Genomic DNA, 25,740 nt, shown 5'->3' with positions numbered 1-25,740 from the left:
TACAAAAATGGTCCTTATTCTGATGAGATTGACTTTAAGGAGACCAAATTTCCCCTCTACAACAAACTGAAGCTAGAAGTTATGTATGATGGCTTTGATTCAGTGGTCAGATCGACTCAATAACTACTGTCTTCAGGTATCCAAATCTTCTGCACTCATAATATAAATGTGCAATTGGTTTATTTTAAGGTTGATGTGAATGAACAGGTGTGTCCTCATTCACTGTGGCTTCAGTCGCACCCAATACCTCCTCTCGGCGCACCAGATCCTGGGTGACTTTGCCGCGCCAAGCTTCTTTCTCACTCAAAATGTTTGTCTTATTCATATAAATAAAACAGCTGGGAATGATAAAACTACTCTGCTAGATTACACTGAATTTGATGTGCAACATTTGAACATCTGTACATGATTGAATGAGTCGAATCTGTGTAAAAAGGACTCCAATGAGAGCGTCCGTGGCTTTTTCTCACGCCAAGTTCCATTGTGCTTTATCTGTGACTTTGTACATTTTTTAAAACAGTTAGTCTTCCTAATTTAGTCTCTCTAGATCAAGTGGGTTTTATTATAGGGAGACAAGCGCCAGATAATACCAGAAGAGATTTTTCCCTTGTGGAATCCCAAGCAGCTTGTTCTGAGCCTATGGTTTTATTATCTCTAGACGCAGAAAAAGCCTATGACAGGCTACACTGGCTTTTCATGTCTCGAGTCCTGGCCAAGTTTGGTTTTTCCGGCTTGTTTTTGAAAGCTATCCTGAATCTTTACACTGTCACTTCGGCTCAAGTATACAGTAATGGGTTTCTCTCCAACAGCTTTAATATTTCCAACGGGACTAGACAGGGGTGTTCTCTTTCACCTTTAATATTTGCATTAGCCATGGAACCCCTCGCAGAAAAAAATTAGATCCTCCCCCTCCTTCGTGGGCTTCACTACTGGCCATAAGCAGCATAGGACATGTCTCTTTGCTGATGACGTCCTATTATTCATCACAAAACCAGTCATTTCCTTACCTGCTCTACATAATATACTTAAAGAATATACTGCATCTTCATACTATAAGCTAAATACCTCAAAATCGGAAGCACTAGCATTTAATCTTGACCAAGCTTCTCAAAATAGCCTTCAAAACTATTTAGGGATCAATATCCCTTTAAACCTTCAGAATGTTATAGTGTGTAACTATCAACCTCTGCTAGAACAATTCTCTGCACTTACCAAAGTGTGGGTTAATTATGAAATATCTCGGATGGGCCGGCTCTCATCTGCAAAAATGATGCTCCTACCAAAAATTCTGTACTTATTAGCCATTCCATATGCAGTTATGTCTCTGTTTATCTGGAAGGGTAAATGCCCTCGTATGGCTAGAACCTGTTAGAACCTGTTTATTCATGTCCAAGTCTAGAGGGGGACTTGCGGCTCCTAACCTCGAATATTATCAGCACGCCTGTCTCTTAGATCAGATGAAAGACTGGTTAGCCACTCCATCGATTAAACCATGGGTGTCTATTGAAGTTTCTGCATGTCGAACTTTCCCCTTATGGGACATCATGTGGATTAAAACTGCTGATAGACCCTCTAAATCCCTTATCCCAAAGAGCGTTTTTGACACCCTTATAGTCTGGGACAAATTGATTTCCTCACATGGGGAATTCTCTCTTCCCTCATCTCATATTTCTATACTAGCTCTTCCAAGGCTGATCCATGACCTCGCATTAACTTCCTGGCATGAACAAGGTTTCACAACTGTTAGAGATCTCTATATGTACCATCAATTTAAATATTTTCAACAATTACCAGCTCAATATGATATTCCTAAGAATGACTTATTTAAATTTCTGCAAGAGAGACACTGGGTATTCTCTAACTCTGGCCCGAATCATCTCCTTCTCACCCCACCTCCTTATATACTTTCTAAACTATCTACTACCGGTCATGAGTGGCATCTCTGTGTGGTATAGTACGCTTCAGACCCCGCTAGAAGATTCAAAACTATCTATACAATCCAAATGGGAGTCAGACCTTAATCTGTCCCTGACTGAAGAAGACTGGTCTATTTTATTCATGAACATCTTCAAAATGTCCAAATGTTTGAACGATTCTGAAATGTTCTATAAATTAATACACGGTTTATATTACACCCCGACCAAATTACATAGAATTTGGCCTGATACCTCTAAATTATGTTGGAGGAAATGTGGATTGGAGGGTACTCTGTTACATATCTTTTGGACTTGTCCTAATATACTGTCCCTATGGTCAGAAATATTCCAGTTAATTACCCAGGCCACTATGGAGTCTCTTCCTCAGTCGCCGGAAATCGCACTCCTACATTATTTTCCCCCCACAATACAATCACACAATAAGTACGTTGTCGGACACATTCTGATAGCTACAAGGGTGGTAAACGAAAAGGGGGTAGAGTCCGCACAGGTTTACAGAATAGAAAATGCAATTAAATCAGTGATCTAATGTGATGAGTGAAATGAAAAAGAAACCAACATAAAAGGTCAGTCATGTATTATTAATTATGAAATGACACTAGGTTGGTGGTGCGCCCACGGGATTTGTGCAGTACACAGTAAAAGTGGGAATTTTTTTGTAAAAGAACAAAAAAAATTTTTTAAAGACAAATATGCCTTTGTTGGGGCACTCTTATTAAATACATAATCAATTAATAAATATATGGTAAATGAAAAATACGATAAAACTTAACATTTAATAGGAAACCTCAGATAAAATGAATTCTCTCTTGAATGAATGAGAATAAGAATAAATACTGGACAAAAACAACAAATGTATAGATATTTAGTCAATTTATTGAAAAAATGTGGATCACCAACAATATATAAGTGGTGATTATAATCAATAAACAATAAGTTATGAGATCAGCTTAATTGATAAGTTGCTAGTCCACATAGTATGAGTATGACATGTACGGCATATACAAGAATTTTCTATGCCAACATATGTTGTGGAAAAAATAAATGATAATTCAAGTGGCGAAAATATAAGTACCGTGGATCTCACACTCCAGTTAATCTAGAAAGGTCCTAGAGATAAATTATAAAGTATCAAAAAGTCATAGACAATAATCATTTCATGAAGATTTATAATATTAACTGATAATTATCTAGGAAAATAGTAACATAGTGCAACTTCAAAGAGACAAGTGGAAAAATAGGTGATGGCCAATTGTTGATATATACAACAAAAGCAACAATTTAGAAAAAATCCGGATTAGCATATAAAGTGACATGTGCTTATAAAGTGACATATGTAAATTTCATATTCTATGTGCTGAATATCTGAGCTTAGGACTGATATTCAATGCACCAAGATACAAAAAGAATGCAAACCTAGATTGTGTAACAAGATTAAACACAGTGAAGGTCAAAAAATTACAAGCTCTATAAAGTGACAAGTGCAAAATTCATATTAAATATGCATAACAAAATCTATAGCTCAATGCACAAATATTGTGTAGATAGTAATCACTTATACGGATGTATTGTTATACAAAGCATGGAGGCTGCTTCAAGGTATATCACATTAATGCAAGGGTATAGATACCAAATGAAGGAAGCAAGTCTGGGATATAGAAAAGTGCACTCGCACTTCTGCTGTCGCCCGTCAATCAAACGGGGTATGAGAGAGGCCCTGCAAGGGTGGCCCTGGCACAGTTCTGGAAGAGACCTGACCCTCCATCTATCTCGATAATAATTTCTAAAATTCAAAGAAGTTTTGAAATGGAAACCTCTGGATTTAAATATTCCACATCATCTTCGTCCCCACTGATAAAATGGCATCCTTGGTCTAACTTTATTGACTCATCTTCCCACACAGCGTCCATAGTCGGCTAATTTTAACACTGTTTCAACGTGACACGAGAGAGGTTAATTTGAATGACCTCACACCTATTTCCTTAAATTAGGGTTGTATGTATCTTTTTGTTCTGTCTTTTATTTTATTATATATTGTTTTGTAATGCTCTCTGTTTTTTTATGTAATTCTTCCATTATTTTTGTGATGTTTTGTTTTTGTTTTGTTTTGTATAGTTTTGTTTAGTTTATTTTATTTCATTTTAATCTTATATTTTATATTTCTATTTTATTTTCTAAAATTTCAAAATATATATTGTTTTTGCTATGATGATTGTAAACTACTGTTTATTAAGGTTTTTTCTGATGTATAGTGGAAACTAGTACTACTAATAAAAACTATTTGAGTAAAAAAAAAACAGTTAAAGTCAAAACCCAGCGTCTCTAGTACACGGTGAGTGGTGTTTCGGTGCAATGTGACACAAAACACAAAATTTGTACAGTACGCTATTCCTCTCAGAGCTCCACAGTTGCAAGTGGTATTGCGTATAGACACTAGGAGGACACATCTGTAATGTACTGAAGTACAACTGAATGAACAAAAACTAGAACAGATGACACATATACTGGGTACGCACTGACTGAAATATATTGCCTGAACAAGCGATATACAGTATCTGTAGTGCATCGGCAGGTTTGTAAAGACGATATATCTGTGAACGATGTCGTTAACAGATATATCGTTTACACTCTGCCAATATCTCTTGCAGATATATCGGCAGATCTGGCTGTTTGTGTGGGTGACCTGCCAACCGCTCTTATACTTGCTGCAGGGACCGCTGGTGACTGGCATCTCAACTGGGCGGGCAATTTAAAATGTCCGCTCAGTTGTGATGTCAGCGCAGGCATATCGAGCAGCAGTTTGGCAAGTGTATATCGGCTTACAAATCGGCCGCTCGGCTTGCCGATCCCTGGGTCGGCGGACAAGTCGCCCAGGTGTGTAGACAGCACAAGTGGGGCCCACCCCTGCCCTGTAAGTTGCAAAGCAATGAAAAAAGCAGATAGAATAAAAGCAAGGAGAAAATATTTACACACATACAATAAACATTAGGAACAAGTTTTCAAAAGGAACCTTAACAGAATAAATCTGCTGAATAATATTTAGATTGAATAGCAATGCATTAATTTAAATACATATTTCTGCAAAATATATAGTAAGTTGTATGGGTCATAAAACTGCTTAAAAAGTGTTTGTGCCAGCAGTAAGTGAGCACTGTAGGTAATGCTAGTTCTCCAGAAATATGACTTCTGATCTGGTAACTGTTACTTTGCCATCTATAAAATGTAATCATATTACAGCTTTTACTCAACTTTATAAAGAAGATATATAATTATATATATATATATATATATGTATATATATATATATATAGTCTACTTCATATTTAAAAGGTAAATGAAATGTTGTTTAGACGTCAACTTTTCCTGTTTCACATATTAGAATTGGCTATTTATAAATGATTTTAGAACAGCTGCGTTTTTTTCTAACCTCATATAAATATAGGTTACCTGACAGAAGTCATTTACATTGCAAATTATATCTAATATAAATTTACTGAGGGAGTGATTGAAGAGTAGCGACAGCACAATTGTCAAAACTACACAATAACAAATCCCACGCATTTGGCACCATAATGTCTAGTGAAATATTTCAGTATGTTTCATATACAAGATAAAAGAAAGAAAAAATTCTAACCACTTTGTCCTCCTTTGGGAAAGCATCCAAGAAAGCAGAATAAAGGGAGAAAAAAAAAGAAAATTAATGGTAAGCAGGTATTAATAAGCAGTTTTGAAAAAAGGTCAAGGTTAAATTAAATAGGAGGCTTTCAAGCAAGCACATTATTATTTAACCAAGTTAAAGGGAAAGTATTACTTTATCTGTAGATCTTTTTACTCCCCCTAATGAGCAAACTGTTAATAACCCAGAATTCAAGATAAATCGAGACACATTCCCTTTGAAAAACAGAAAGTACTGAAGCTGAAATACCAGCATCTCACGTCATCCACAGAGTATCGGAGACCTGCAATACACACCTGACTCAGTAAAGATCGCAACTGCGATTGCAATAGCGATTACGCACGCAGTCTCACTGCAATAGTATGCTAATCCATTGAGATCGCTATGCCACTGCAGCACTACATAAGGAGGCTCACTTTACCTTACACACATCCGTAATGTTTAGCAAGACTGCGAAACCATCGGTACAATCGAGTACCATCGCAGCCTCACACACACTTGCACAAGCTCTGACCTTACTCAGGAATTGCTAACTTCATCGCACGCAGTGCAAGCCTAAACTATGCAGGGCATTACAGTGGATAATTTATGTATGCCCATGCAACGGTGTTCAAACGCACTGGCACGCCTGCGTTTTGCCGTCCACTTCTAAACGTCATTTCCTGTCAATCACTCAGCGATAGGTCTGCATGGCCGCTGCGATCGCAGTGGCCGGTTTGCACACTGCGATGCATACACATGCGCAGAGCGCAACAATCGGCTGATTGCGTGCGTATTAGCAATTGCGATCCAAGCTGAATCAGGCTCTTGGTATGCACATAACTGGAAAACTGGGTTGTAATAAATGCCAACTGGCTTTGAATGTCAAAATTCAGAACATTAACAACTTTGTTCATAATGTTGACATGTTCAAAATTCGACATTATGCATATCTACATTATGAACATACCTGCGTTATAGGGTTAGTCTGCAGCCAAGGTTGGGTAGCATTGTCGATATTCACACACTTGACATGCATAATATTGTCATGTCGACATTCACAGAGATGTGTTGACATGATAAATGTTGACATGATGAATGTCAATCTCATGTATCACACTCGAAAAGCTGTTTCTGTAACCTATAGCAACCCGTTTGGTTCTGGAGCTGATGCAGGATAAGTATTATGCCAGTTTGAGCAGCATATCCTGTGTGTTTTGATCTGCACATGTTTAAAAAGCAAAACCATGTATATGAGCGACTGGCGGCTCGCACACATTTTCACGTATCAAATCTTATGCCCAAAGATGTGGAACGTGAGCAGGAAGGGGAGTTATCGGGATCGGTATGAAATCACGCCGGACGTGAGCCCGGCGGATGTAATACCGACACCGGAAGCTCGACAGGACTGGATCCTGACACGGTAAGTATCTTATCTATCCCTAACCTTTTCCCCTCCCTAACCCTAACCCTCATTTACGGGTGCCTAACCCTAACCTCCCCCCAAGTGCTTAACCCTAACCTCCCCCCAGGGGTGCCTAAACCTAACCCCCCCTCCCCGCACCCTAAACCCAACCCTCCCTGGGGGGATGCCTAAATCTAACCCCCCCTTCCCCAAGCCTAACCCTAACCCTCCCGGGGGGTGCCTAACCCTAAGTCCCCCCCAGGAGCTCCTAACCTAACCCTCTCCCCCCCGTGCGCGGCTGTCCACTGCCACCGTCGACTTATCTTCGTTCGGTATGCCGGACTTCGTTCTCGCAGCGTAGGGCTAATGATGGGCATCGGCATTTCGACGCCTATCATTAGTACCTTGCCAGGATATGGTGGTCTGCATTTCGACCATCGGCTTCCTGACTGCATACCAAGTTGTCACATAGGTAACGTTCAGTATGGACGTGTTCTCAAATGTGACTACACAGCAGGTGTAATTTACACCTATTTCTCTACAAGTTCTGCAGTAGCTCCTTTGTCTTGACGTTTAAATAACAACAAACTTGAGTGGTTGCTATGTGTTACAGACTCTTTCACTACCACTTTTCATAAATTGCAAATGAGATTAATAACTGAGTCTTGAGGGGTACTGCCATATTGGTGTGGTATAATAGATCGACAATGTTTAGAACAACAGTCAATAGGTCGACACCAGATGGACAACAGGACATGGTCAAAAGGTCGACAGGGACAAAAAGTTGACAATGTGGAAGGTCAACAGGGTTAAAAGGTCAACAGGTTCAAATGGTCGGCGCACAAATTGTTGACACAAAATGGTCAACATCTTTTTTTTGTACTTTAACCCTACTCCTAACCCTATCCCTAACCCTAACACTAGTGCCTAACCCTAACTTTCCCCCGTGCCTAAACCTAACTCTAGCCTAACCGTCCCCTCCGGCAGCCTAACCCTAACCCTTCCCCAAGTGCCAAACTCTAACTTAAAAATGTTGAAAAAAAACACGTGTCAACCATTTGAACCTGTTGACCTTTTGATCATGTCGACCTATCACCTGCCTGTCAGCCATCTGGTGTCAACCTACTGACTGTCAATCTAAACATTGTTAATTATCCATCCGGATACCCTCTCATATATATAACGATGTGCGGGGGGGGGGGGGGTATCACACAAATAATAAAATATAAAAGCACTACAATAATGTTCTTATAGATCACAATGCAATACATCAAATTGCTCATCCTCACTTACAACAGTGTGCAGACAACGGTCCTATTTTACAACAAACACTGGATGCATAGTGTAAAATGCATTCGTTTTGGTATATGTGGGTCTGAATAGAGCAAATTACAAGATGGGGAAAAAAGAGGAGGAGATGCATTGTGATGTAGTGTAAATGTCACTTCAAAATCAAACCTCCTCCCACATTTGTACCCTACTGCACAACAAAGAGAAACCCTAAAAACTTGCACTCTCCACCCCTTAATCCAGTTCAGTGATCTTGTTTTTGTACTTTACAAGGAACATCCTTGCTCTCACCAACTCTTCCCCTCAGACAGCACAAACATTTGCTTCTCTATGCTGTCACTATCTTGATCTGCAAACACCCCTGCGCATTACCAATAATTTTGGGGCAACTGCACTTAGTAAATGAGGCCCTACTGCCTTTCCTCTTGGGCATCTACGCTAAAAATAGAATCTTTCAATATTAAAGTGGAACTGAACAGAAAAATACCTTAAACTATATTAAACAAAAAATAAAGAAGACGTTTTTTCATGCATGTGAATCTAATGCTGGATACACACTGGAGTGATGTCATTCCAATTTGGCCGATTTGGGCAAATCGGAAAGACAAATTGTGAATATCGTGCAGTTTGTATGCATGATGTGCGTGCTCCCGCGGTCACATGCGACATTTGCCAAGTGTAATGTGCTGCACATCAAACCTGACAATATCACATGTGGCGCCATGCAGATTAATGTATGACAGAATGAGTGATTGTTCCGTCATTCATTAATCGCTGCAGTGTGTACCAGCAATCATGCGATGTCCAGGGTGATGGCAAATCACCCTGAACATTGTCATGATTGCCGGTCATCTCAGTCTGTACCCGGCTTAAATGGGTGTACAGTATTATACTCAATCGCTGTCCTTACACAAGCCGTTTCACTTTCCGTCCAAGCTCTGCCATGATGATGCGCCACACAGTGGACGAAACATATATTTTGATAGAACCATGAAATCTTCGGGCATATGTAGTGAGGTTGTGCAGAATTAAATAATAAAAGATGTCTCCAGTGAGGAAATAATGTCTTGGATGGGAGGGAAAAGGGGAAAGTGTGAGGGACTTGGTGCCACAATTCACGCCATCATGGCCCTGCCACACTGCACTATGCTGCAGAACTCTTATGCAGGTGGACAGTCCAACTAGAACTCACTGAAATTCAGTAATCTACATTCTGGGTCTGGTTAATTAAGAGGTGGACGCAGTTGCAGCAGCGACGGTCTCTTTTTACACAACCGTGTCTGCGTTTTTATGCAAATGCCAAAACAGATTCTCAGCCTACAAAAATGCCCACTGTCATTGTCATTGTATTGGTGCTTAACTAATTTTTCCAATATGCATAAACATAAAATTTCACAGTGAATAACCATAATTGTTAAAAGATCAACAAGATGGAAAATGAAAGAAAGGTCCCAATTACAAACAATGATAGATAATAATCCCTATGTCATTTAGGTGTCAGCTGTCCTTTCATATAGCAGATGGTGCATCATGTTAGGATAATCTGTGGAAGTGAACAGGGATATGTACCTAATGGTGAGATATTTTTGATAGAGATTTTTTGGTTTATTTTTTGAATGTCAAAATGCCATAAACATGCATAGCAAAAGTTGGAAAATATCAAGCTTGTCTGCCTAGTTGGTTGTCATGATCCCAGCAACTTTTGTTTCTATGGAGTTCTCCAATGACGTCATCTCCAAGCTCCACTGAAGCCGGACCAATCGGCCGGCATGCGGTGCGCTCCAGGTCATCGTGACCCAGAGCGTGCCGTTCACACTGCAGGGTTTCACAGGTTACTCCCGTGTTAAACCCTGCAAGTTACCTGGGTTGGATTGCCGGGTCACTCGACCCGGCGATCCAACCCTCTCCCCTTTTACACCAAGGAGCTACCCGGGTTAACCCTGCAATAACCCGGGTTTTAGCTCCGGTGTAAAAGGGCTATTAGATTCAAACAAAATTGCAAAAAAGGAGGAAAAAAAAGGTGATTCGGGGGTAATTTTTGGCCAATTAAAAAGAATAAAAAAGTGTACAAAAAAAAAACAACATAGAGCAATTATTTTTCATTTAAACAATTGCTTTAACCAAATTTGTGGTGCAGTAATTAACAAAAAAAGTTGATTTGGGGGTAATTTTAAAGCTGCATACACACGTAAAGATTTTCTGTCCAACCATCCAGCTAGTTGATTGGTTGGAATGAAAATCTGGTAACGTATGGGAGTAACTGATGATCAGCAATTTGCTCCTAAATGCCAGAAAACAGATGAAAATGGTCGTCAGACAAGTTTGTTAAATGTTTGATCTAAACTATTTGTTCAAACAACAGTTTTTGTCCATTTTCTGCCATTTGGGAGCAAATTGCTGATTGTCATTTGCTTTCATACCTTACCAGATTTTCATTCCAACCATTCAACTAGTTGGATGGTTGGACAGAAAATCTTTACGTGTGTATGCAGCTTAAGTCATTACTGGGTTTAACAACCAATTAAGACATGTAATTATTATACTAATTAAGCTAATTGGAAACTTCCAATTGCTGAATTAGTTATTAGGAGGGGTGTGTTAGGGGTTCTAAAGCAAGTCCCAACAATTAGAAAAAAAATTAGACTTGCTCTGAAGGTGTGCAAAAAAAATCTCGAACCCAATTGTATACTAAAAGATTTTTGGAAAATTTGCTCCAAATTGGATATGCCCCTTATACCCCTTTTACACTGGAGCTAAAACCCAGGTTATTGCAGGGTTAACCCGGGCAGCTCCCTGGTGTAAAAGGGGAGAGAGTTGGATCGCCGGGTTGGGTGACCCGGCAATCCAACCCAGGTAAATAGCAGGGTTTCATACGGGCGTAGCCCGTGAAACCCTGCTGTGAGAACAGCGCACTCCGGGTCACGATGACCTGGAGTGCGCTGCTAGCCGGCCGATTGGTCCGGCTTCAGTGGCGCTTGGAGATGACGTCATCTCTAAGCGTCCACTTTCACGCTGGGAAATCCGGGGTCTATGCAGACCCGACTCCGGTGTGAGCGGCGCCGACTTGGGAATATCCGGATAGGAACTCTGTTCCAACTCTGGGTCAGACCCGGAATTTTGGTGGAAAAGGGGTATTAGAGTGCTAAACTGCAATCAAATGCAGATATTATTTATCTGAGTTTTACTGTGGGTCCTCATCAACCTTTGGGTGAGTGATAAAATCTTAATCAAACTCAAGGGAGCATAAATGACTGTTATGATGCGCAGCAGAGGATCATTTTGGTGGCAGGTCCTGGCCGTATAATGTCAAATGGGACACTGCATCATGCCTTGATTTCAGTTCTGGGTCTTGCAGGTAGCTGTATGTGTGCAGCTCATTGCTGCATTCCTGCCTGTCAGTTTGTGTGCAGAGATCAGCTGCATACTATCCTGTGATTAGGGAGGCTTTCTGCAAGGATTGCGCTCATTGGTTCCTGCTTCTGATAAATTATAGCCAGCCCTATACTTCCTGTCGGAGATATAGGGTCGTATTCAATTAGGTGCGAAAAGCTAGTTTCTGCGGAAAGTATCGCCGGTGACGTCATTTTGCCAGACGAAAACTTATCCCCGTATTTAATTCCAAAGACTTTTTGCCTGTGCAGAAAGTCAATGCATTGGAGAAGGCAAAAAAAATTTGCTTATGAAAGCTGTCGAAAAAAAGTGCAGAATTGGGGTTTTGGGGTGCAAACTTGCGGGAACCACCCTGCACCCTTTGGACAGCCCACCAAAAGATAAACTTAAGAACACCCCAAAAAATAACTGAAAAAGGGAGCGAAAAAGTACAAAGTTGGGGGACAAACTTAAAAACTAGCGAAATAGACTCCAGGGGGTCCCCAAATATGCCCCAGGTGTTTTTAAGTTTGCAGGTGGTTGCGGCAGGTGAATTTTTTACGTTTTTTAAAACTCCACTTTCAGCAAATTTAAAATATGCTAACCCCCATTTTCATGTACCCCAAATTTGCTGGGAATAGTTATTTTCTCCAAAAAAACCTGCAAAATCCTATTCTTCACCACTTGTGCAAAGACGCTAATTAGCAGCTATTGACAGCATTTAAGTACCCCACTATCCTGGAGGGGATACATAGTGGTAACAGTCTCTGATTGGTTGGTACTTTATCTATCTCCACTTTATATCTCTCTCCAAGGTTTCATATATATTTCCTTGTGTGTCATTGGAAAGAACCCACTCTCTCAGGCAAAGGTGGCTTATTTTATTATATCACAGGACCCACATCATGCAAGGATCGCAAGATATGACCCAGACAATACTGCTGGGGTAAATATTTATTTTATTCTTATTTACTTAAAAGTAAGTGAGAAACCTACTAAAGCATACAATTACACATGAAAAACATGTTGGGGAGAACATGATTTTCATGTGTTTCCTGTACTCTATGAAGCTGTAAAGCAAACTGCAGCCTTAGCAAGTCACAAGTCTATTTCAGATATTCTGTTTATGCAATATCTGAAGTGTGAATAAGCCATTTGTGTAAAATAAAAAGCCCAAGGGATATATTTACTAAAGTGACAGTTTTTAGAAATGGAGATGTTGCCCATGGCAACCAATCAGATTCTACTTTTCTACATTTACCTAGCACCTTCTAGAAGATAAGAGCTAGAATCTGATAGGTTGCTATGGGCAACATTTCCACTTCTAACAACTCTCACTTTAGTAAATATACCCCCAAAAATCAATATTACTAAAGTAATCCAAATCAGCATCAAGTCACCATTAGATTTTGCACGTTCATTTATGAATAGATTTACAGTCATGGGACTGTTTCTGAATAGAATCTGAATAAACATATATTAGAAAAGGAATAGGTATCAGGTAAAGTACACTTACATTGTTGGTCCGAAGCGAAACACGACCTCCACATCGGGCACAAAATTTTGTTCGGCAGTAAGAGCACAAGTGTCCACAGCCATCTGCAAACTTTGTTTTGTGACAGATTCCACACGTTGGTGCATCATCCTTGTGTTCTCCAGGGTAGCGACGAGTGTCCTCACCTATTTTTCGGATTTGTTCTTTATAGCTTTCAAATTGCTGATGCAGCCTCCTGCGCAGGAAGAAAGCATGGATCAATGGATCAGAACAGCAATATTATTCAAAATGAATTGAAAACATTGGCAACACAGCTAATAAAGGACAAAAATAACTACTTAACCTAGAGGTCTACAACCTCTAAAATACAGGTGAAACTTGCAGAATTATTGCACCTAACTGACACAACTGAAGGAGTGGAACTGAAAAGGTAGGAAAAATACTGTGCGGGCGTTTCAAAGTTGAGAGCAAAGCATAAAACAAAGTAGCAATTTTACACCTGGACAAACTGTGCTGCATTACAATTAGTGCATAATGTATAAACTTTTTGCATGCAAGGTAAATACGTACTGTCCACTTTTCCATGCAGTCAATAAATACTGAACAGCTATATTATTACACTGCAATCTATAGTTCAGCTAGGACATGCCACTAACAACTCTAATGCTGGGTACACACCAGCCAACATATTGGCCTTTCAATTGAACGGCCACTATATCTGTGAACAATGTCATTAACAGACATATCACGTTGGCTGTGCAGCACAACCGATTGCAGATATATCTGCAGCAGAGGCCCTGGCCAGCTGGACCTGTGTTCAGTGTGTATGGACAACCATCATCTGCTAATATAACTTTCCAGTCTGTACCCACCTTAAATCTCTCTGCACATTTTAAATTTGCCCCACCTGCAATGCAACATGGTTTTGCCTATATTCTCTACGAACCCGCAGATGCATAATGAATATGGTTATGCCGCATATCACTTTAATCAGCAGAAGCTGCTTGTGCTAGCTATTCGCATCGCTGTGTGAATAAGACACATTTGAAGGTAAAAAGTCGCACAAAAGACTCTCTGTGCTACTGAGGCACACGGAGCTCCCCCGTTATGTGTGGCGCGACTTGTAGTGCATGGAGGATAGATGTATGTGGACACATCTGTATGCTGAGTTATATACACTTACTGATGTGCGGGACCTCAGTGTAAATTAAATTTTGAGACATCACTTAAACACATAAACTCCACCCATCTTAAGAGGACAACAAATGGATTCCTATAAATGTTGTATAGGTTGAGTCTCCAATATCCAAATATTCCGAAATGCAGATTTTTTTTTTAGCATGTCTGAGATAGTGAAACATTTGCTTTTTGAGGGTTCATTGAACACAAACATTGTTTATGGCACAAAATTATTAAAAATATAAAATTACCTTCAGTCTTTGTGTACAAGGTATATATGAAACATAAATGAATTTCAAGTATGTACACAAACTTTGTTTAAGCCACAAAATTATTGAAAATATTGTATAAAATTACCTGCAGGCTGTGTGTATAAGGTATATATAACACATAAATGCATTCTGTGTTTTTTATATATGTATTTTATTGATTCATAAGCATTTTGAACGAAGAATCAAAACATTGTACAATGTCATACAAATAAAATCATTGAGATTTCACATTTTATCTACATATTCAAAACTACACTTTGTGGCATTTATCGCTAGGAGTAGACTGCATGTATTAAGTAAGAACCACTCACATACACATTTGGGCCAATGTAGAGTTGAACATAAGTCGACTGCAGTTGCACTTTTATTGCGTGCATGGAAATAAACGCATATAGTTGCCCTTATTCAGAATAGTCTATGGACTGCACTACCCCTATCCGTACATTTGGTTTCATAGCCGCCATCATTATCACTAGGTACTTGCACCCGCCCTATCGCTGGAGATGAGTCTGAAAACAAGCACATGACTATGCATAGACCGCAGTTGCGTCAACATGACCTGGGCCCATCCTCACTAAACTTAGCCTACGTGTGAACTTCACCTAGTTATGATTCTTCAGCCGCAAGTATAGATGCAACTCTGTTGCAGAAAATTAGCATTGCACGCAATTGTGCACGCTTGGGCATGCCCTAGGCAACAATACGCAACAACCGCCTGCAAAACTGACTTAGGTTCAACTCCATATCGGCCCCATTGTGTGATTTATTCTAGATGTATTTGGGATAAGTTTACAATATTATAATTAATGAATGCTAGATACCTCACCAGTCTTCTTCCCAGAACATTTTGCCAGCTGCGTTGCATCAAGAAGTAGCCGGGTGGGAGCCTTTGCTATAAACAGCATCCAAATACTGCCCAATAATTGCTTTTTGGACATAGATAATTTTTTAAACAGTGCCCAGATACTGCCCAATTTTTTGAGGGAATTTTTTTTCCACAGCACCCAGTTGCTGGCTACAGAGGAGGATGTCCAGTTACAGGTGACCACAAACACAGGTTGGACGCAGGAGGACCACTCTCTTCACTGTTCCACGGTACCTGTCAGTCACTGTTCCCGCTGGCAACCACAGCACCCTTCCTCTAATACAGGCGGAGGGATCTTCTCTCCCCTCATGTCTGACGCTGCCCGCTACTGTGATGCGAATGAAAATTGTGCTAAACATCAGCGCAGTGTGACTTTCGGCTGCATCACAGTGATGGGTGGCAGGGCTTAGTGCATTGCAACTTTGGGTACGTCACAGTGCTGGGTGGAGGGAGATCTTTACAGAGTGACCCCCCCCCCGACAAATAAAGCGTGGGGAGAACACTGCTTACTATAATGTAAGTTGTAGTCATAAAGCTTTAATTTTAATGATCTCTGTCTTTGTATTGTTCTAATATTTGTATCTGTGCGCGAATGAATCTAAATCTGTATACGAGGTGCTATGATGCGGCGGCCGTGGCTTGTTCTCACGCTGCTGTACTTCATCTGTGACTTTGTACATGTTTAAAACTAATTACTGTGCAGTTAAATTCGCAGCCCGTCATCTCTGGTACAGACTGAGTGGTGTTTTACTGCGTCTGTGATGCCAATAAGATGGAAATATAAATAAAAAGTCACTACGCTACACCACTCAGTGCGGCTCAGTCACACTGGGCATTTTGTGCCATTTGGAACATTGAGGCTTGGGGGTATGTTTACTAATGGTCGATATTGGCTTTTTCGTGCATTTATAGGTTATAAAATCGACTATAAAACCGAATCCCAACCAAAATCGACCATCGACCAAACATTGATATTTATACATAGACCACTACAGGATTCTCTCATTTACTAACAGTCAAATTGAAAATTTACTTAAAAACGACTACAAAATCAACAGAAAAATCCCCAAACAGACTGTTAAAAAACAGGTGATTTGTATCTCCTAAATACCATCTTGTTGGTAGGAACTTAATTATGATGCCAATAAATGGAGACACAAGCATGTGGTTCTTGCTAGATATTTAAATTTATGTGCAGTAACATGAAATTAACTAAAGCAAGGATGTGAGGAAATAAAACCATGTGCGTTTCCTAGGGGTAGCAGTTCTTCCTTATGTAAATTAATCTGGTAAGCCGCAAAGGCCCCGTAAGTGGACAACAAAGACAAAATAGCAGGGATAGAGGTGAGAGGGTCGGATACAAAGAGGAGCATGTCATTCGCTATAAGGGAGATTTTGAGTTCAGCTGCTCCAACATGTATCTTTTTAAAACTGAGTAATGTCCGCAAAGTGACAGCCAAGGGCTCCAGGGCTATCGCAAACAGTAATGGGGAACACCCTTCACGCATGCCTCTGTGTACAAATAAAAGAGAGAGTAAGTATCTATTACTGGACACCTCGGTACTTGGAGAGGAGTATAGAACCTGTAGCAGTAACAGAAAGTGTTGATCCCAGGTGACCATGTCAAATGCCTTCTCTACATCCATTGATATAATCACGTTTTTGCTAGAGTTTGGAGACAAAGCTGATGCCTGAATCACAGAGACTTGCAGATGATAATAGTGGAGTGGCGCTCCCATATAAATCCCTTTCGATCAGGCGCAATAATTGACAGCAGAATCAGCTTCAGTCTATTAGCCATTATTTTCATGAGAAGTTTATAGTCTACGTCTAATAATGAGATAGGCCTATAAGAGGCCGGGTCTTCAGGATCACGCCCCGGTTTGGGCAGCACATTAATTATTGCTGAGTTGAACTACTCGGGGATAATGTTCTCAGAGAGAATTGTACAGGTTGAGTCTCCAATATCCAAATATTCCGAAATACGGAATATTCTAAAATACAGAATTATTTTTAGTATGACTGAGATAGTGAAGCCTTTGCTCTTTGATGGTTCAATGTACACAAACTTTGTTTAAGGCACAAATTATTACAAATCTTGTATAAAATTACCTTCAGGCTTTGTGTACAAGGTATATATGAAACACAAATTAATTTCAGTACACAAACTTTGTTTGAGCCACTAAATTATTGAAAATATTGTACAAAATTATCTGCAAACTATGTGTATAAGGTGTATATAAAACATAAATGCATTCTGTGTTTAGATTTTGGTCTCATTCCCAAGATATGTCATTATGGTATGCACATATTCTAAAATACGGAATATTCCGATAACCAAAGTACCCCTGCTCCCAAGCATTTTGGATATGGGAGACTCATATGGGAGTTGGATAAATGAGGGAGTTTTCTGCTGAATGCATGTATAAGCACCTGCCACTAATCCCACATGAAAATAAGTCATTTTATTTCAAGGGACAAGATATTTTAAGGAGTATTAAGGGGTGGAAAGGGCACATTTACAGGGAATTCTCAGGTTATTGATGGAGCAAAGCATGTTTCTCTATTTTTTTTATCATTTAAATGGTTCATAAAACAGACAAGAACAAATAAAGGGACATAGAAAATAACTGACATGAAACTTTGTACAACAGTGTGCAAGCAATATAAATGACTTTTTTATTTTTAAACTTACTCATATAGGCTGTGTTTTCCACCTATTTTCTTATGTTCATTTTGACCAATGCAATAAAAAAAAATGTAACTTAACAATTGTATCTAATAAAGACCATTCTAATGTCCTCCTCACTTTTATACATTTAAGATATAAAAAGACTGGATGATCAGTATTTTAGGATAAAAATTGATTGATTGATTGATTGATTGATTGAAGGTGGTGCACCTAAAGCATTGGTAGAATGGTCTTTGAAGTGATGTCTTGATTTTAAGTTTAACTTTTCCACCAGAACTCCCCCAATGGTCCCAAGTTGCAGCATGGAAAATCCTGCTAGTAAAGCATTGCCATTTTAAAACCTTGTGCATAAACAAGATCAGAAAGCAACCCAGAGCTTTGTAAATAAACCGCATGGTGGCATCCTCGACTGGCCAAGGTGGTTTTGTCTAATATGGGTGTGGACTGAAGGATTGGTGGCAAGGCTGGATATATTAGGACAGTGGCTAAATGTTGCCCTGATCTTGCCCTAAGGGAAGTCAGGGCCACCCGCAAGGACACACACACACGTCAGGGCAGTCATAATTCCAATTACTAGAAGAATTTACTGTATACCATTAATAAACTTTTGATAAAGGTGCTAAGTAAACCACCAGGTTGCCTTGACAACCACTCACTCAGGCAGAATGTATTATCAAGTTCCCAACCTTCTAAGAAGACTGAAGACTGAGTAAAATTCTGTTTCAAGCTTCTTTGAAACAGATCAACAAATAAATCTGCATTGCTCTTATATTATACTGCATTATACAAGACAGTATTGCTACAGGAGAATGGGAATGCAGCAAATGTTAACAAATTAAAAAACATCTCAGGTCTACATTTTGGTAAAAAAAAGTAAACAACTTGGCTACATTATCTATAGAACATGAAAGAGCTTCTCAGATCTAAAATAATTTATCTCATCCTAGGAACCAAAGATTTGGCCTGCCTGCTTCTGCATCCTCTGCTACATCTGATCCTTCATCTTGCTTCAGATGCACTGTTTTTGTTGGTCCATATTATTAAATTACTTCTTCTGCTTAAATTATTTTTTTATTATTGCATTTGCTTGCTTTCACAAACCTAAAACATAATAAAGTGATTGTTTGATAAATAAGCACATTTGCACAAAATTAAATGTACTTGCTAAAGCATGTTTTACCTCTGTTTGAAATTGAGAATTTAGGTGAGAGAGTAAAGTATTGCTGCCAATTTCCTGGAATGTCCAGGAGACTTGTGAATTACGGGACTAGGCTAGGCCATACTCACTGGGCAAGTGGGCAGGCCAGGCACTTGAACATACAATTCACAATGAATTGTTGCATAAATCACCACATTGAGCAGCTAATTGTGGAGCCAAGATGACGCAATTCTGTGCGCCACTCCTCCCCGCCAGGATCTCACTAAAAGATAGATTTGATTGTCGGCAATGTGGTCAAGTGTTGATTTAAGCAGTAAGTAATCAGCATTAATGTCCTCTTGCTACCTACACAGTGACATACATTTTGTGGCTGAACTAAAATATTCATGGGAAGGCAGCCAGTTGGCTACCTCCACTGTGTTTAGGCAATAGGTACACATGTAGGCAAAGGATACACTTTAATTATAGTAATAGTAATTTGATATGTAGCACTCTTCTATAGGAAAACAGATTCTATAATTGCAAGTTCACTTACACGTTTTAGCCGAATGCAGAAAACAACATACCTCTTTATTTCATAAGAGATCAAACCAAAATGATAAAACAATGGAACAAGGTATTGTCCAAATAATCAGACTGCAAATGTTTTGTTTTTTTTGGTTATAGAAAACAGTAAATGTATGCTAAATATTTTAAATGGTTTGCTATGCTCATAAATAAGCCTTTGGGGGGACAACTGTTGCTTTGTTACAAAAGCTAGTTTGCATATGTTCGTGTTTTGGCTAACATAGGGGTATATTTATCATAAGGCAAAAACTTGTATGCCTTTGCGCCCTATACATTAAGGCATACGTCTTAACATTTCAGATTTTGAAGGAGCAATCTTGAATTGTGGACCCTGAAAAATGCGGCCTATAAGTTGTATCACAAAGTGGGCGTTTTGGGGGAGATGACTGTGGGTTTCACCGGCACGAGACAGAAGTTATAGCAGGGCAACACCGATGACGCCGGCGCTTTATCGGCTTTATTTTTCAGGAGCTAAGAGTCACCGTTCACTTTTCAATATTTTAACTTTAGATTTTATTTGATTTTTCTTTAGCAATTCATTTTTTTTACAAATTGGAACTACAAGCCCAATTCTGCAGTTTAAGTAATACTTTGCACGTGTTAAGCGACTCACCAGGTTATCCATATGCATGTTCCCTCAGACTGGCCTGGTGAAGGGGTACTTTAGCCATTACAGCCCGTTAATAATAGTTTTTTAATTCTGCAATAAGTTGTAATGTCAAGATAATGGTTATCGCTGCATGTTCTTAATAGGCCCCTAGAACTACATCATATACGCAAAACTGAAATATTCATACCTCCCAATAGGGTGTGAAATACTGGAAAACAGTGTGGCCTTGTGTGAAACAGTTGTTAGATTTCCTGACAAGATGTAACTTGGATGTATGTGGGGTGATGATTAATTTGTCCCCATTGGTCATTGTTTGGATTTTCAGACAGTATACTGTACACTATTTTCTTGCAGTACAATGGAGAGTCTTGTTAAATGTAATTACAACTTGATTTTATACCAAACACATACCTGTATAGGTTCATGCCTGCTATAATGGTCTAAAGCAGTGATAAGCAACATGATACAGTTTGGGGACTGTACTGGGCATCCCTCTAACCTTTAAAGGGCCCACACATTACTCATGAGTAGCAAGTAAAATTAATAAATGTAATCAATAAAAAAGATACCTATCAATAATAACAAGTCAGTAGGCCTTTTAAACAGGCATTCTCAGTTATAACAAACAACTACAACAAGTTATAACAAACAATTATACCAAGAAAGTAGGAAGGAGCTGGAGGATGTTAGTGAAGGCTTAAGCTGGGTAAACACCATCTGATATATCGTACGGTATGTCTCTCCGATATATTGTATACATCATATAGTGTGTACGCCCGATCCGTCGTTCTCAGTTGTCGGTCATCATATCTGCTGTGCTGCACAGCAGATGGGACGATTCAATGAATGATGCTGTATAGTTACATGCAGCATGCAGTGTGAGATGTACCGTTACATCGCTCGCCACATTGCTGGGTCGCACCATTGTAATATGTGTAGCCAGCTTTAGCAGGCCGTCTATTGACCATTACTGGTCTAAAGTTTAGTTAAAAAAAAAATGCCTTTCTTCCTCTCATTCAAGTTTAATGTTCTTGATTTCTTTCCATGAACTACAGTAATGATTATTTATGGAAATTAACAAGGATAACAGGTAGCAATATTAATGACATTTATTTGTGCTGTACTGTAAGCAAGACTCATATTGTGCACTCAGGATCATCAAATGTCACCAAACTAAAATAGAGGTTAAATTCAACAGTTTTAGCATTAAAAAAGTATTTGGTCAAGCACTGATTAATGTTTGTTGGGTCCCCAGTATTAAGAGAGCAGGGGGTCCCAGGGCTCTATCAGGGGCGTATCAAGAGAGCAGGGGACCCGTGTGTAGGCTTTCTGTCCAGACCCCTTCCTCTCTCTATCCACTACTGCAGCGCATAAGTGAGCACTAGTACACTCTGATGCTGTGCCAGAGTCTACTGTGTGCGCCGGGGCGCCGAGAGGGGGGGGGTGGGTACAAATTACCCGGGCCCGGGCTTCCTGAGGGGCCCGGCGGGGGCCCGGGTCCGTTGCCCCCCCCTCCCTCACAGCAGCTCAGCTGCAGTGGGAGACTGCAGTCTCCTATGCCTGCGGGGGGTAGCAATCACACTGATCTTGCCTTCTCTGGCTTTGCGCCGGGCTGAGGGGGCTCAGAGCAACCCCCTCGCCAGCGCGCAGTGATGCTTCGCGGCGCTGTAAATATATTTTTCCTCCCCGAAGGGGGCGTGGCCATGCCTCCCACGATTAGGCCGCGGCTCTTGGTGGGCCTGTGTATGCGTGTCTTTGGGGAAATGGCAAGGAGGTCATTTTCCCGTCGGTATTTATCCTGTCGGACCCAGGGGCCCGTGTGCACCGCAAACCCTGCCCCCACTATAGATACGCCACTGCCCTACACATAATAACAGGCCCATCAACATAACAGCATGACGATGATGACTAGCCACCCACATGGCCAGCAGTAAATCATAAGTATTAAATTAGTATTTTGTTTCCCCTCACAAAATGATGACATTTGTAAAGAGGGAGACATTGGGGCTGATGGTATAGGGGGGTACCTGCCCACATGGCACTGGCCACATCCACACAGCAGTGGTCACAGATCCTCTGCATCTCACAAAAGGCTCTTGATCAATTTCAGACCCAAGTCCATGTGGCTCTGTCCCCAGGACAGGTAACGCGTTAGGTCTCCTTTCAGTAAAAACTCATTGTCTATGGCAAATACTGCACTGGCTGCATGCAGTTATTGCTGCCTGGTGTCATCATAGTGCCTGGCAGCGGCTATATCCAACTCTCTGTGAGCAATGTATGCAGCGCTGACAACTTCAGGAGATCAGGGGGTCCAATTGCGAGAGGGTACAATTTGTAGGGGCCACTATTATGTTGGGATCCCGGTGCTAGAACCCTAGTTTCCCTACCTATAGTTTTACTTGTATTGTGCAGATGCAGTGTGCTAATTTGTACAGTAGCACATGATTCTAGCACACTAAAAATATAAAATATATGGGCCCTCATTCAGAGCCGCTCGTTAGCGGCAGTACGCTCGTTCAGAGCGATGTTTGCACATCTGCGCATGCGTACGGTTTTTAGTACGCATGCGCGAACCAGTCAGTGCGGCCGAAAATCGTTGGTACGCAATATAGCGAGGGCCTGCTATTTTGAGTGACAGAATGAGGCGTATGTGGGTGGTAACAGGGGAAGGTGCTTGAAAATGGGGAGTGGAGATCCGAACGCAGGCGTGCTTAAAGGTCAAAACGGGCGTTTTATGGGTGTGCATATTTAAAACAGCAGCGTCATTGACCACGTCACTGGGTTATTTTATAGCCAGAACTGCTCGCAAATTTGTGGTAGCAAACACCAACCACAAGAATAGCGAGCAGTTCATACGCTGGTCGATGTACTCGATTAATCTAATAAATAGCGGACATGACGTAGGATGCGAGCGGCCAGGGGGCGTTTTTAACAAATAAACGAGCGTATGTTTTGCTCGCTCGTTCAGACTTAGAGGTGTGAACAGACTGCAATGTGCGTACGGATCATTTGAATAGCCACCCCTTGTTTTTAAACGAGCGACCACAAATAGCGAACGGCTCTGAATCAGGCCCATGGTTCATAGATTAAAACAGTCTTGTGCTGCATCTAGGTTATTATGTCTAAAGAATGCTCAGATCAACCTATTGTATAGATCAGATATGTGCAACTGGGTCAGGAAACAAGTGGGATCTAAGAAGCTACTTTTGAGCTCCAATATGCAAACATTTCATTTGGGAACCTGCTGTTTTGGGGCCTACTGCAAAGACAAGAGGTCACAGAACAATGGAAAACTGAAGCTTGGGGTCGGAGATGAAATAATAATGTTCAACACCAATGACCTAATGGAATCGTGTGTGTTCCAGCAAAAGCCACTAACAAGGCTTCTAATACAGAAACGTTAGTTAGATGTATGAGTTAGATGTACAAAAAAGGCAATAAGGAATTGCTAAGCCATAAAGGATAGGATATTAAAGTTACCGGCATAAGTAGAAACATTCATTATAAGAATTCCAGTTTAAATAGCCATGGTGACGATTCTATAAATAAACAGCAATTATTTTATTTTGAAACACTATATTCTATTATTAGTCTTAAATTTCCTTAAATGACATATCTGATGTGATGTACCATATTCTAAAAGCATTCATAAATCATCATTGAAAAAAGACTGACACTTCCTGTAACCTAAAATATTTATGTTGCATCAAAGTAAATCACAAAAGGAAACATGGATCAATAAAGATTAATGTTAAGCACTACAGACATAAATAATTAAGGTACAGTACATTAAATCTAAAGCTCTTGTAATATTATGCTTTAGTAACTGTTCTGATGTTGCTGATAATTGCAATGCTTAGGTTATTTGGAGTTCCAGTTCAATGTGTTGGCGGATATCAGACTTATCCACAGCGCCAACTAAAATAGTTACAATCTCATTCCTTATACAAATAAATATAAATCATCGGCCTCTTAATTAACTCTTGAATACTGGATATGGTTTAGCACTCTAGGACAGACCCATTGTCATGTTATAGTCATTATTTGATTTTTAATTTCTAATTCTAAGGATATTTTCTATTGGTTCTCTTCAGGACATACAGGAATTTATTTTAGTATGTACAGTAACATCATGGAGAGAGATACTTTTCTCACCAGACAGATTCATATCAGTGAAATTGCACAGCAATACTTTATTTTATAAGTCCCTGTTAATGTAAGCTGTGATCCCCACAGATAATTGTCAACTGTTTCCCTGCCACACAGGGCTGGTGTGTGGTAGGGAAAGTGTTCCACATTCAGCGGATCATGCACAGTTGAAAGTAGGTAGGTTACCGCTATATTTTTTGTTTGCTGAAATTATGCATACTGTGAATGCTCAGAAAAAATCCTTATCCACGTTTCTGTATGAAGATATTACACATAACTGCTTTAAATGCTCGCACCCGGAAATGTGGGACAAAATTGGCCCAGTACAGAAAGGGCATGGTCACAAAACTGCAACAGAAACAGACCTGGACACAGACACATCTGTACCTGTCAGGAGGTATCTCTTACTGGCGGGCTGATCTCATTGAATGTACCGGGACACGATGATGATGATATGCAACACTATCTAGCTGCTTCTGATTTGCTGATTGGCAATTGATCCATCTATCTGATTTATTACATATAGCTTTTATAGAATCATGCAGCTGGCACCATGGGGAGTATGGGATTAACTAAGTGGAGGCTGATTTATTTCTATTTTGTTCCCAAATATTGCTGAATGTAGTTTTAGCTGCTGTCCATCCAGCCTGTTGAAGGGTTATATGTGTATGGACCAGTCCCTACAGCTCAACCTGCTAACCTGAGAGGTCAGTGTATTGTAATTTAACTGAATTTCAGTGATGTAAGTGTAGGGAGTGGACCCTTGACTTTGGATTTCGACCTTTAATGCCATGATCAGAATATGAACTAATGTCTCATACTTTACTTTTGCTAGGTACATACAGATGTTCAATTATAAGGAAAAGCCCTGATAACATTTGTGCTTAATTGGATTTGTATGTTGTGCTTTAAATGCGACGTACACATTTACTAATAACATTGAAGAGACTACTCCCTTGTGTATAGGACAGTTCATTACATAATCATATTTTGTACAAATAGGATAATGTGACATTTACTGCTGACTTGGCTGAGCCACATCTCCAGGCTCTCTCTATGCTATTGCGGAATAGAAGTATACACACTTGTTACTCCT

General features: G+C 40.0%; 1 protein-coding gene across 1 annotated transcript in view; it reads right to left on the bottom strand.

Annotated features, from left to right (window-relative positions):
- RIMS1 (regulating synaptic membrane exocytosis 1) overlaps positions 1-25,740 on the bottom strand; it is a 417,175-nt gene that overhangs the window by 311,863 nt on the left and 79,572 nt on the right. Inside the window, exon 2 of the mRNA XM_088471345.1 lies at positions 13,173-13,386. Within this exon, the coding sequence (XP_088327471.1) occupies positions 13,173-13,386 (214 nt within the window). The remainder of the gene's footprint in view (positions 1-13,172; positions 13,387-25,740) is intronic.

The sequence above is a fragment of the Taudactylus pleione genome, unplaced genomic scaffold, assembly GCF_031769625.1.
Source record: "Taudactylus pleione unplaced genomic scaffold, aTauple2 ptg000015l, whole genome shotgun sequence".
Taxonomy (NCBI): domain Eukaryota; kingdom Metazoa; phylum Chordata; class Amphibia; order Anura; family Myobatrachidae; genus Taudactylus; species Taudactylus pleione.
This window is presented reverse-complemented; position numbering and strand designations above follow the sequence as displayed.